The sequence below is a fragment of the Nothobranchius furzeri genome, chromosome 17, assembly GCF_043380555.1.
Source record: "Nothobranchius furzeri strain GRZ-AD chromosome 17, NfurGRZ-RIMD1, whole genome shotgun sequence".
NCBI classification, from domain to species: domain Eukaryota; kingdom Metazoa; phylum Chordata; class Actinopteri; order Cyprinodontiformes; family Nothobranchiidae; genus Nothobranchius; species Nothobranchius furzeri.
Window position 1 is genome coordinate 45,736,633 of NC_091757.1, and position 12,698 is coordinate 45,749,330.

A 12,698-nucleotide genomic window follows, 5' to 3' on the forward strand; every position below is an offset into this window, starting at 1 on the left:
GAATCTGAAGATTGATGTGTTGCTTGTGTTTAGTTTGGTTTTATTGTACCAGGATAGCACAAAAGACAATGTTACATGTAAGGGCAAAGCAACTGTTGCTTTGTACAGGGGGTTCTAGCCAGAGGCTAATTTGCTATTACAGTCCTTGGTTGAACATTTAGAGACAATCAAATAACAGCATTTAACACTCCCTAAGTGTTCAGAGTGAGTTTTATTGTTTCGCCATTGTATCGTCTCTGCCTTATGATGAAGACAAACATTTAAAGAGGTTTGTTTCTATACCACCGTTTGCATTAACCACCATACAGGCATAGGGACCTGCTCCAATGGAAATTTCCAGGAAGCTGTGAATGGTTCTTGATGGTATGCACAGGAAGGTGTGTGTGTGTGTGTGTGTGTGTGTGTGTGTGTGTGTGTGTGTGTGTGTGTGTGTGTGTGTGTGTGTGTGTGTGTGTGTGTGTGTGTGTGTGTGTGTGTGTGTGTGTGTGTGTGTGTGTGTGTGTGTGTGTGTGTCACATATAGTGAGCTGTCAAGAAAGGAAGTGTGCAGGCCTCTTGTGTGAATGAGAAGAATGTCCCCTCGTTGCCTTGGAGGAATATTAATGTTTTAGTGTGTGTTGTTTTTGCTCTTTGTATCCATCGCCTTGTGATTCACTCATTTTCTGCAGTCATATGTGTTGCCATGCAACTGGTTGTTTTCAAGGCCTCAGACATTCCTTTCAAAAACGATGATGCAGTTTGGTCATGAACACAAGGTATTGTTGCAGTTTGTGATCTCCCTCTCCCTCTCTCTCTGTCTCTGTCTGTCGTATGTGTGTTCCCTCGAGTTTTATGTAGGTGTGTTTTTTTATTTTTTATTTTTTTGCATTTTTGCCAGCTGCTTTATAATTTCTGGAAAGCACTTGTATCTTTTGAAACTAATACGCACATTTTTAAAGTTGTTGTTTTCAATTGGGTATTAACACACATGTGCACAATAGTAAATGGCCTGTATTTGATATTGCACCTTCTAGAGTCCTAGAACCCCCCAAGGCACTTTGCAACACCGTCATTCACACTCTGGTGGTGATGAGATACATTGTAGCCACAGCTGCCCTGGGGCGCACTGACAGAGACGAGTTTGCCGTACACAGGCACCACCGGTCTCTCCGACTATCACCAGCAGGCAAGGTGGGTTAAGTGTCTTGCCCAAGGACACAATGACGGAAACAGGCTGAGCGGGACTCGAACCTGGAAATGTCTGATTACGGGGCGAGCAATTAAGACCTGTGCTGCTGTCGCCCACAATGCTGGAGAGCAAAAAGAGCTTCTGCACCTGATATCCAGAGCCGTGATTCTGCGATAAAAACCCAGTAATGAAACCTTGGGATTTAGCCATTTCTACTTTGGATCATCCTACACATCTGTGCAGCTTATTAAAGAAGTTGGATCTTAAAAGATAACTGTTTAGTTCAAAGCTTCCAGATCAGTTTTGAATACATTTTGTGTAATAATTAATAAAATAAACAATTTAACCTGGTTCCAAAGGCATACATGTCATTAGATGGCTAAAATTTGTTTCTGGACAGGTGGGACAGATACTTGACTTCTTTATTCTGTCTTGTGCTTTTGATTCCCACAATAGATGGATCATCCATTTCATGGTTGTTAACTAGGGATGTAAGAAAATATCTATCGCAATTTATCGTGATTTTTTTCCTGCAATATTATATCAATAGTCAAAAGCTTTGTATCGAATTTTTGGAAGAATTTACACACAAAAGACTTTCTTTTCTTTTGGTGCAATTCAAATGTCAACCGCTAATTGGCAGCAGTTTGCAATGCGTATTGTTTCCACCATTTAAATGTAAATCCCTCTATCGTGGTTCAGATACCTCATGTTAAACATGCTTTGTTTCCGTTTGGACTGTTTATTGAATTTTCCTACAATAAATTCAGTCTAAAACGATTGCTATTATCGTCTGGCTGAATATATCACATTCTATAATGATATATTGTATCGTCTCCCCTGTATCATGATATGTATCGTCTCATCAGAATTTCACCAGTACACATCTCTACAGTTAACCATTGCCTCCATGTTTGATTAGCTGGAAATTAGAAATTTTACGTTGATGTCCTTATGTCTATTTGTGCAGCCCATTGCGCTGCATGTGTGCTTGATTTGACTAGCACCATGTATTCTTATATCTTTAAAGATGTGGTTTATTCATTTATTCAATGCATTTGCAGTGTTCTCTGGTGTAAATTAATGCCTTATGAGTTAATAAAATAAAGCTATGATGCTCCTGTTCAGAGATTCAATAGTTTGCTGATGCAGAGGTGGGCAGAAAACGGCAACCCATTATTATTAATGATATGCACACACCTACCTTCTGATACGCTATCAGAACGCGTTCAGCCATGTTGCGAAGTCACTATCACCAAGACACTCTCCGCTCTGTCCTCGCAGCAAAATAAAAGCCCTCCTTTGGGCAGGCGCTAGCTAAGATGGGCGTGGCCATGAATGCAAATTCACTGTGTGACACAGATGTGAGATTTTTCAAATCCAAGCATTTCCCCATCTTTTTTTCTGTCAGAAGCAAATGCAAGAGATAGGTATAGGAGACCGTTTTCATGTTCAGCCCGCATGACAAACTCGGACTGATTATAATCAGAAATAACAATTCAAAACTGTTTTTTTCAGTCAACCACACCTTTAAGTTGGGATTGAGGCAAAACCCTTTGTTGGTTTTTCTGTTTCTGTAATTCCTTGTAAAATGAATCAGACAGACACACGTTCCACTACCACCTTGCCGTGTTGTTTCTGACACCCACTTGCCTCGATGATCACCCTCGTATCATGGCTGTCCTGGTCTAAGACATGGGGTGGGGCAGGGCCCTGCCTAACCCTAACCCTTGCTCTCAGCCTGTGTGGGAGCTGTGTGGTTTAATCATTTCAAATTAATTTGTCTTTAGGTCATTCATAAAATGCAAAACCTTGTTGTTACAGTTTGCTAAAAACATCTCAACCCAAATGTTTACTCTAAAATGTTAGATCTGTAACAAATCTGAATGTTGCATGTCATACTATGAACATGAAATTTGAACACGTTGATGAAACAAATTCCGCTAACGCGTTGAATCTGAAATCCTAGTCCTACGTGTCAGAACTGGTTGGGTTTTGTTTTGACTCAAAGTGAAGCTTGCTTGTCCTGTGGGTGTGCAGACCTTTGGCCTGTCTGAACATGATCCACTATGTTAAATCTGTTCAATATTATTTAGTATGTTCTGTTGGTTTACACCCGGTCAGATTATTCTTTGTTTTTATGTAGTTTCTGGTGCTGGTCATCAGCATGTTTCCTTCCTGCTTTACATCCTCTTCCTGCTGCCTTTAGAACATTAGATACAGGAATACTTGGACTCGGGCTATATTGTTGCCGTACATTTGTATATCATTTGGCTACAAAGTCTTGTAGCAAGTTTTTTGCTTTTATTTGTTTTTTGTTATTCTCTAAAAGTGGTATTTTAGTTTTACCAAGCTGCGTGTCTCATAATGCTAATTTGATCTGATTAAGAGTAATGGATCATAGATTTCTGAAGTCAGTAGTGTCAAAGTCTACTTTGTGTTTGGTGTAGGCTTCAGGGTGTGTTCAGCAGTGTTTATGACAAGTTTTAGATAAAGGATTGTAATTTGTACGCCCTCCTGCTTTGATTTCTAAATGGTGAAAGTCGGTCAACCAAAGTGGTTCTAATTCCAATAAGTTAGTTTTTACACCAATGCAGGTTTTGGAAAACCAGAACTAATTCAGTGTCAACCTTTTCTTGAGCTAAAGCAACAAACTGCCTCAGTCAGCGTCTGGAGAGAAGCTTTGAAACCACCATGTTTTAAAATCCAATATAGCTTACTTGGACCACCCCCGACTTTATTTATATTATCTGGTATCTTGTGGTCTTGCTGGTAAGAAATAAAATCCAGAGGAACGATGAGCGTTATTCATTCATTGCTAATATTTTCCTAAGTTTAATTTGTTTGAATTTATTTTTTTATTCCTTTTTTTCCAGTTTCCTTTAAAAATAACTAGGTCATATATTTTGCTGGCCAAAAAAAAAAAAAGACAACTTGGCGTGGACTTTGTTTTAATTAGAGTTGGATACAAAGTTTTCAGGCAGCTTTTAAAAGTTCAGCAGGTGGTGATTACAGATGTAGTTGTGAAAATGTCCAGCGTGTATATTTGGCAGACGAAGAGTCCCGAGGCACATTTTCATTGTATTCCATCATGGAACATTTAATTTGGGGACTATGATTGTTTAAACCCAGATGAAAACAAAAACAAGGTGGTAAACAAAACAGTCTCCTCCAACCAACATTTCTGCTCCATTTAAGAAACTTTAAACTGACATAAAGGCTATCAACAAGATGACACGCAGCAGTGAAGTTCTCCATTTCTTTAGAAAAGGTTATGTTGTTGAAGTCGTACAGCTGTCTGTAACCGATGTCTCAGATGCTCTGCTCCAAACCAACTTGTGCCTGTTTAATGATGCGTATTCTTTACATATTATCTTAATTACTTTGACTGTTCTCCTGAGCTTTATGGCTCAGTTTTTATAGTACTCCTTACTCAGTAGTACTAGATGTAGAAGGTATGCTCTTGAGTCACCTCTGTTGCTATTCCTAGTATACAGTTAGAGTAGCTGTAGGCAGCGTGTGTGTGTGTGTGTGTGTGTGTGTGTGTGTGTGTGTGTGTGTGTGTGTGTGTGTGTGTGTGTGTGTGTGTGTGTGTGTGTGTGTTTGAGAGAGCATTTCTTGTGTTAGACTTTTACTTTTAATAGAGCTGTGACATCATCTGGCCCTGTGCTGGTACTTTGAGTCAGCGCAGTAGACTAGGGTGTGTTCCAGACATCCAGGACGTTGCTAAATCACCCTACTGTTCGTTAAAAGCACGTTGTCTCCATGGTGATGGGGTTCAGATGTAAAGGCTTGTTTTCACGTCATCTTTCTAGCCTAATTCACCAGTTGTGTAAGTAGATTATATAGATGGTGAAGTTTATTGCTTGAATTAAGATTACTAGTTTGAACGAGAAGCTAAGAGTCTGTTGGCGTGCATCTGGTGTAAAGTGATGTCTCTGTTAGGAACGTTCTTTAATTACAACGGTTGGTCCATTTGGGGTTAAATCTAATCTGCTTCTGTAGCACCAGTAAGACTGAGTTTTGGCTGAATGATGATGTGGAGAACCAAGAATGATTCTTGGGGTTTAGGCGGTTTGGTTTAAAAGCCTGGTCAGAATTTTATAGTGAGATATTTCAAATTTAGTTTTAACACTTTGTGCAACGATGCAAGGTATCACCTCATCAATGTTCAAAGAAAAGACAAATCTGCTTTTCCAACTGACATTAATGCTTTAAAAGCTCTTGGTTAGTCTTGCATACACTATAGATTGTTGGTTTGGTCGTCATTACCGAATGCAACACTGTTTGGACCGCCACTCAGCAGTACAGTTAAGCCTTTAATTATAGCATCTAAGATGAGTAACGCAGAAGAAAAGATGAACTGTTGACACATCCGTAATTTCTGATTTCCTTCTCTTTATCGATCATTTTCCTTCAGAAACCACCAAGACTTTTGTTATTGCAGTTAACTAATATGACTCTTGTGTTGCAGTAAAAAAAAATTACCTCATTTCATAATTTTAAACTCATTTGAAAATGAAGTTTGGTGTCTATGGTTTACTTCTGACTGTAGATGACAAAGAAATGTTTGTTTTTGCCATTTCAGCGTGTTCTTTGATGCTCCATGATTACTCATCACAGTAAATCCTAAGTTTTTTGTTATTTTGTTTTTGTAGGTAGGATTTAAAGATTGCCAAAACTATACTGATTGGAAACGGATCAGAATAATCTCATTGGTCTGTTTGTTGTTCCAGACTGGACGCATCGACAAAGCCTACCCAACAGTATGTGGCCACACAGGCCCCGTGCTAGACATCGACTGGTGCCCCCACAACGACCAGGTCATCGCCAGCGGCTCCGAGGACTGCACAGTGATGGTACGGCCTCCTTCACAAGTCACACCTGAAACTAAATGAGTGGAAAACGCTGGATAATCATCTGAATCTCTAAAATGATAGAGACTTGATGTGTTGATTGCAAGAGGCCAGACTGTTGCAAACCAGTGATGGCTGCAGGCCTCACCCTCTGGATTAGATTAGGCTCAAATATGTGTTGCAGGAATCAGAGCTGGGGAATGATTTCACTGTTTATTGAGCTGAGGTCACTGATGTTTTTTGAGCCTGTATGTATTCTTCCCTTAAGTGTCCTTATTTGGCCAACGCTAGTTCTGACCACTTCCTTACCTGAAAGGCCAAACTTCCTGTTTTGAAATATAAATAGAAACCAAACATGTTGGCCACATTGAGCAAAAAGAGGGGATTATCAGATCAGTGGTGGTGGGGAGGGGCGTTGATGTCACAGAATAATACAGGTTGCACAAATGTTTTGTTACATAACTTCATAGGTGGTGTAAAGGTTTATGATCCTGGATCGCGCTGACTGAGAGGTTTGGTAGTCATATTCTAGTCTTAAACCCATGAATCTGTTGCTTTGTGTTCTGAAAGGGATTTCTATTTAAAACAACTTTTTAAAAGCTGATTTAATTTTTGTTTTTAACATTTCTGTCCCTGAGTTACATGCTCGGAGTCTTAGCCACTGCTGCCCCCTTCAGGTCTCTTTTGGTAATAACTGAACATTTGTTTTGTAGCCACGTCTTGCCTTTAGTTGTCTACACAATTAGTTTTTATTAATTTATTCTCCAGAGAATAACTTCTGGCAGGTTAGTGTGTCATCCATGTGTATTTGGTCCTCCGTAGGTATGGCAGATTCCTGAGAATGGCCTTGTCACCCCTATGGCGGAGCCAGTGGTGGTCCTGGAAGGCCACTCTAAGCGTGTGGGCATCATCACGTGGCATCCAACAGCACGCAACGTCCTCCTTAGTGCAGGTGAGAAGCCCGGGCTGCAGTTCACATGAGAAACGTGACATTTTAGCAGCAGCTGTAAGAACAATAAATGCTGAGTGATGTTGACCTTTACTTCCATCCACAATCAGGTTGTGACAACCAGGTAATTATCTGGAACGTGGGCACAGGGGAGTCCATGATCACCCTGGAGGACATGCACCCTGATGTTATCTACAACGTCTCCTGGAACCGTAACGGCAGCCTCATCTGCACCTCCTGCAAGGACAAGTCCATCCGTGTCATCGACCCGCGCAAGGAAACCATCATCGCTGTGAGCGGTTCTCTAACCTGCTGCGACATTTTTGTTTTGATTCTGTGTAGTGTCTCACACAGCAAGAATGTTTTTCATAGCATTTATATATACTTCCAAGTGTTTGTTGTTAGGCTGACTTTGAACTCGTAGCAGTCAGAGATTAGTCACGTCTGACATGTGCTTCACAGGAGAAGGAGAAGGCGCACGAGGGCGCTCGACCCATGAGGGCCATTTTTCTCTCAGATGGCAACATCCTCTCCACCGGTTTCAGTCGCATGAGTGAGAGACAGCTGGCTCTCTGGAATGTGGTAACACAAACACTCTGTGCTGTTGTTTTATCGACGTGTTTTAAACTTGTCAGTAATGCATTCATCCCACAGAGTTTTGACCACAATCCATTTTTGTTTTTGTTTTTAGCAAAACATGGAGGAACCCATGACTGTTAATGAGATGGACACCAGCAATGGAGTGCTTTTGCCCTTCTATGACGCAGATACCAACGTGGTTTACCTCTGTGGGAAGGTGTGTAAGCAGTTTAGTTACTCGTGTGTCAAAATAGCGCAGCACTTGGTATGGAGGTTAAAAAACGGCCAAACAGAAATAAAACTCAACCTTCTTTCTTGCCAGGGTGACAGCAGCATCCGCTACTTTGAGATCACAGATGAGGCTCCATATGTTCACTTCCTGAACACCTTTGTCACCAAGGAGCCTCAAAGAGGCATGGGCTACATGCCCAAGAGGGGCCTTGATGTGAACAAGTGTGAAATTGCAAGGTAAGCAAGATGGGGTGGCTCCTGGTTTCACCACTAGGAGGCAGAGTGTCACCAATTTACTAAAAATGACTGCATTTGTTGTGTGTGTGTGTGTGTGTGTGTGTGTGTGTGTGTGTGTGTGTGTGTGTGTGTGTTAGGTTCTATAAACTGCATGAAAGGAAGTGTGAACCCATTGTGATGACTGTTCCTAGAAAGGTGAGTCCACATCCTGAATGACCTCTTCAGCTGAAGCTCATCTTCCTGTTAAATCCTCGTCTTTTCTGGGTAAAGACCTTGTTGTTAAACTCTCTCTCTCTCTCTCTATAAGTCTGACCTGTTTCAGGACGACTTGTACCCAGACACAGCTGGACCAGACCCCACCCTGGAGGCTGAGGAATGGTTTGATGGTAAGAATGGAGACCCTATCCTCATCTCCCTGAAGAACGGCTACGTCCCGGGCAAGAACCGTGAGTTTAAGGTGGTCAAGAAGAACCCTTTGGATTGCAAAGGCACCAAGAAGACTGAGCACTCCAGCCATGCCCACAAGTCTGCCTCCCCAACTCCATCAATTGTACGTTTTTCCCCTCGGTGTATAAACTGTTGTGAATCTCTATAGAGCTAAATAATCTTGTCAGTTGTTTTCGCACCACTGCACTGAGGTCTGTCATCAGAAATCCTCTCAAGTTACTTTAGCAGCAAGCACGTGGTTTCATTATTTAGGAATCCTAATCTAACCAATCAAATACCTTGTAGTCCGTAAGCGGGACTTGGAAGTTCTAAATCTCTCATGACTCATCTCTTTTCCAGAAATCCGAAGCAAAGATGGAGGAGATCCTGAAAGAAATCAAATCCCTCAAGGACCTGATCAGCAGTCAGGAGAAGCGAATCATCAAACTTGAAGAGCAAATGTCTAAAGTTGACCTTTAAGGACCCTTCAGCCTCCAACCCGCTACAATTCAGGACGTTCCATTGGCTGGGGAGTTTGCAGGAGCAGTCACTGCCTATCTTAATGACAGTGTTTGGACTGACTCCTGCCAAGCAAAAACCCCTAGCAACATTCCAGATGAACTTTTTCTTAGCTAGCCCCAAACCCTCTGTTAACACAGGTGGAATAGGAAGGATGTGGTAAATTTAACAGAACGTATTTTTTGCATATTGGTGACATACAACTCATTTCTTTTGATTTTGCCTTGTCGGATAAAAACGTCCTAATTCTTCTAATTTCAGAACGACCAAAACAAACAAACAAACCGTGTGTCAACAACACTTCCTTTGTATGTTGATGTGTCTGTATTCTTAAACAGCTCTCATGTTTCATGTTAGCCTGGCCCAAAATGAAAACGTTGCCAAATTACGGATTATGTTTACACCTTGTTAACAGTATTTTTCTCTTTAAAATGCAAACAGTAAAACTTGATGCTGCAGACTCTTTTCTACTAAATTAAAATTGAAAACAAATGAAGAAATGCATTCACGTTGGTCTCTTTAGACATGCTAAATAACGGATGGCGGTTTGTACGGATGCTGAACACATTGATTTGCTGCTCCGGTTTCATTTTATTTCTTACATTTTTATCTTTGTGTCATAAAATCAGCCTGCTAAAATAACAGGAGAAAACGACGTTCCACTGATCTGATCAGGTTTGTTTTGTCAAAGTGCAGCCTCCAGCATCAGTGTTTATTGTTCATGGGCTTCCTGAACCCATAAGTTGAGGTTTTTTTTTTTTTTCATGATATGACACCCCAGATCTGTATTTTCTGCACAATCACAAAAGAAAATAATTAACATATCAACTTGAAAATTTCAAACCTGGTTGTAAAGCTGGATGTTACTACAGACCTCTAGGACTGTGTGTGTAGATGTCCCTTATACCTTTGGCTTTTAGTTTCCCATCGCTTCAGATATTCCTAATTTTTGTTTCTTATTCTAGAGATTATAAAAATCTAAGACCTGCCTCTAATCTGGAGAAACGATAAAATAGTTTAGATGCCACTCCCTGGTTAGTTTTAACCTGTTTCTTGTTCCAGCTGTGCTTATATCCCTCTTAGCACTTCCACTTTTTAGTTATTCTGAGTTTATTTTTCCATTCAGTACAAATCTAGGAACCAGTAAGTGGTCCAACCTGCTCCAATAAAAGCTCTATTTTTGATTTTTTTAAACTGGTTTCCCAATGGGAAGCTGAGACGGGTAATGGTTCAGTCTGTTTGCCTTCATTAATTGTGAACACTGTAAAGACCTGAAAGTGCCATAGAGGAAACCCTGGAAGTGTGTATTAGACTGTTGTAGTGAGTGGAAGAAGGGAGGTGTCTGGATTTAAAACGTTCCAAGAGTCCTGCTGCTCCGTCTAACAGCAGAAAGCTGCTGGGATTTTCCATCGGAGCAGGTAGGAAACATGGATTTCATACCAAGAATCTCTTGGCTGAGTACACCGGTCTTTCAATTCAGTGGGTCTCAAAGATGCACTTTGAGCAGCAGAATAATGGTGACCGTAAAAATCTGTGTTCAGGCAGAAATGATCCTGCCACTCTAGAGGAACATTGTTGGCACAAGCGTATCTGAATTGTAGCAATCCAAAGGGACGGTGTAGGATGAGGAAATGTGCAGTTGAATGATAGATGTGTTTGTTACTAAGGTTTAGGAAAAATGAGTGAAAGTTGTGTAAATATACCATGATCAGATCTTTTTTTTTCTTTTAAAATTTCTGTGGTTGTGCTGAAGAGGGTATTCGTATGGGTGGTGGGTTTTAAATGTTTCCCCTGTTTGTGTTCCTCGCACCTTGCCAATGAGTAAAGCAGAACCTGTTAGAAAATGAAAAAAATCTAATCAGACAAAACCCAACCAGAACCAAGCCTGGTCGAGTTCTGCTCAGCATTTTTGTTTAATATTCTTGCTTCAAACATTGATTATAAGAAAATAAAGAATTTTTAAAATGTGCTCTTTGTAGTTTTTTTTAAATCATTAGGAAGCCCTTACTACTCAGGATGTTGTGGATTGGTGGGCAGAATACTTCGAAGACCTCCTCAATCCCACTGAAACGTCTTCCAGTGAGGAAGCAGTCTGTGGACTTTGGGTTGGCCTCTCAAATCTCTGGTGCTGAGGTCACTGAGGTGGTTCAAAAGCTCCTCTGTGGCAAGGCTCCGGGGGTGGATGAGATCCACCCGCAGTTCCTTAAGGCTCTGGACGTTGTGGGGCTGTGTTGGCTGATGCGGCTCTGCAATATCACGTGGACATCGGGGGCAGTCCCACTGGACTGGCAGACCAGGATGGTGGTCCCCTTATTCAAATGGGGGGACCGCAGGGTGTGCTCCAACTACAGGGGTATCACACCCCTGAGCTTTCCTGGTAAGGTCTATTCAGGGGTTCTCGAGAGGAGGGTCCCTCAGATTGTTGAACCTCAGATTCAGGAGGAGCAATGTGGTATTCATCCTGGCCATGGAACACTGGACCAGCTCTATACCCTTAGGGGGATCCTGGAGGGTACGTGGGAATTTGCTCAACCAATCTACATGTGTTTTGTGGATTTGGAGAAGGCGTTTGACCGCGTCCCTCGGGGGTTCTCTGGGAGTATTGGGTACCAGGCCCTCTGATATGGGCTGTTAGGTCCCTGTATGACCGGTGTCAGAGCTTGGTCTGAATTGCCAGCAGTAAGTCGGGCTCGTTCCCAGTGAGTTGGACTCTGCCAAGGCTGCCCATTGTCACCGATTCTGTTCATTACCTTTATGGATGGGATTTCTAGACGCAACCAAGGTGTTGAGGGCATCCGTTTTGGTGACCTGAGGATCAGGACTCTGCTTTTTGCAGATGATGTGGTCCTGTTTGTTTCATCAGAACGTGATCTTCAGCTTTCGCTGGAGCGGTTTGCAGCCAAGTGTGAAGCAGCTGGGATGAGAATCAGACCATGGTCTTGAGTCGGAAAAGGGTAGAATGCCTCCTCCGGGTCAGGGATTAGGTCCTGCCCCAAGTGGAGGAGTTTAAGTATGTCGTGGTCTTGCTCACAAGTAAGGGAAAACTGGAGCGTAAGATTGATAGGCGGATTGGTGGTGCATCTGCAGTGATGCGGGCATTGTACCGGTCTGTCGTGTTGAAGAGAGAGGGGAGTCAGAAGGCGAAGCTCTTGATTTACCGGTAGATCTACGTTCCTACCCTCACCTATGGTCATGAGCTTTGGGTAGTGACCGAAAGAACAAGATTGCAGATACAAACAGCCGAAATTAGTTTTCTCCGGGCTTTCCCTTAGAGATAGGGTGAGAAGCTCGGTCATCCAGGAGGGGCTCGGAGTAGATTTGCTGCTCCTCCACATCAAAAGGAGCCAGTTGAGGTGGCTTGGGCAACTGGTCAGGATGCCTCCTGGACACCTCCCTGGTGAGGTTTTCTGGGCACGTCCAATCAGGAGGAGGCCTAAAGGTAGACCCAGGACATGTTGGAGGGACTGTCTGTCACCTGGCCAGGGAACACCTTGGGATTTCCCCGGAGGAGCTGGCCCAAGTGGCTGGGGAGTGGGAAGTCTGGACCTCTCGACTTAGGCTATTGCCCCCGCAACCCGACTCTGGATAAGCGGATGAAAATGGATGGATGGATGGATGGATGGATTAGAAAACCCATGAAGGGATAATATTACACAAAAGCTTACTGCTGCATCCTGTGCTGCAGTGAGGGTCTCTACTTCCTCTATAAACACTCCAAATGGGAAAAGGTCATC

The 12,698-nt window shown here is 42.3% G+C and overlaps 1 protein-coding gene across 3 annotated transcripts in view; it reads left to right on the forward strand.

The window, feature by feature from the left end:
* LOC107393983 (coronin-1C-A) overlaps positions 1 to 9,452 on the forward strand; it is a 29,659-nt gene extending 20,207 nt beyond the window's left edge. For all 3 annotated transcript variants that reach the window (XM_054731708.2, XM_070546482.1, XM_015972662.3), the window contains 9 exons: positions 5,904 to 6,026; positions 6,846 to 6,975; positions 7,083 to 7,264; positions 7,435 to 7,554; positions 7,664 to 7,768; positions 7,874 to 8,019; positions 8,157 to 8,214; positions 8,327 to 8,569; positions 8,806 to 9,452. In XM_054731708.2, the coding sequence (XP_054587683.2) occupies positions 5,904 to 6,026; positions 6,846 to 6,975; positions 7,083 to 7,264; positions 7,435 to 7,554; positions 7,664 to 7,768; positions 7,874 to 8,019; positions 8,157 to 8,214; positions 8,327 to 8,569; positions 8,806 to 8,925 (1,227 nt within the window). In that variant the 3' untranslated portion in view covers positions 8,926 to 9,452. The remainder of the gene's footprint in view (positions 1 to 5,903; positions 6,027 to 6,845; positions 6,976 to 7,082; positions 7,265 to 7,434; positions 7,555 to 7,663; positions 7,769 to 7,873; positions 8,020 to 8,156; positions 8,215 to 8,326; positions 8,570 to 8,805) is intronic.
* Positions 9,453 to 12,698: the final 3,246 nt, after the last annotated feature.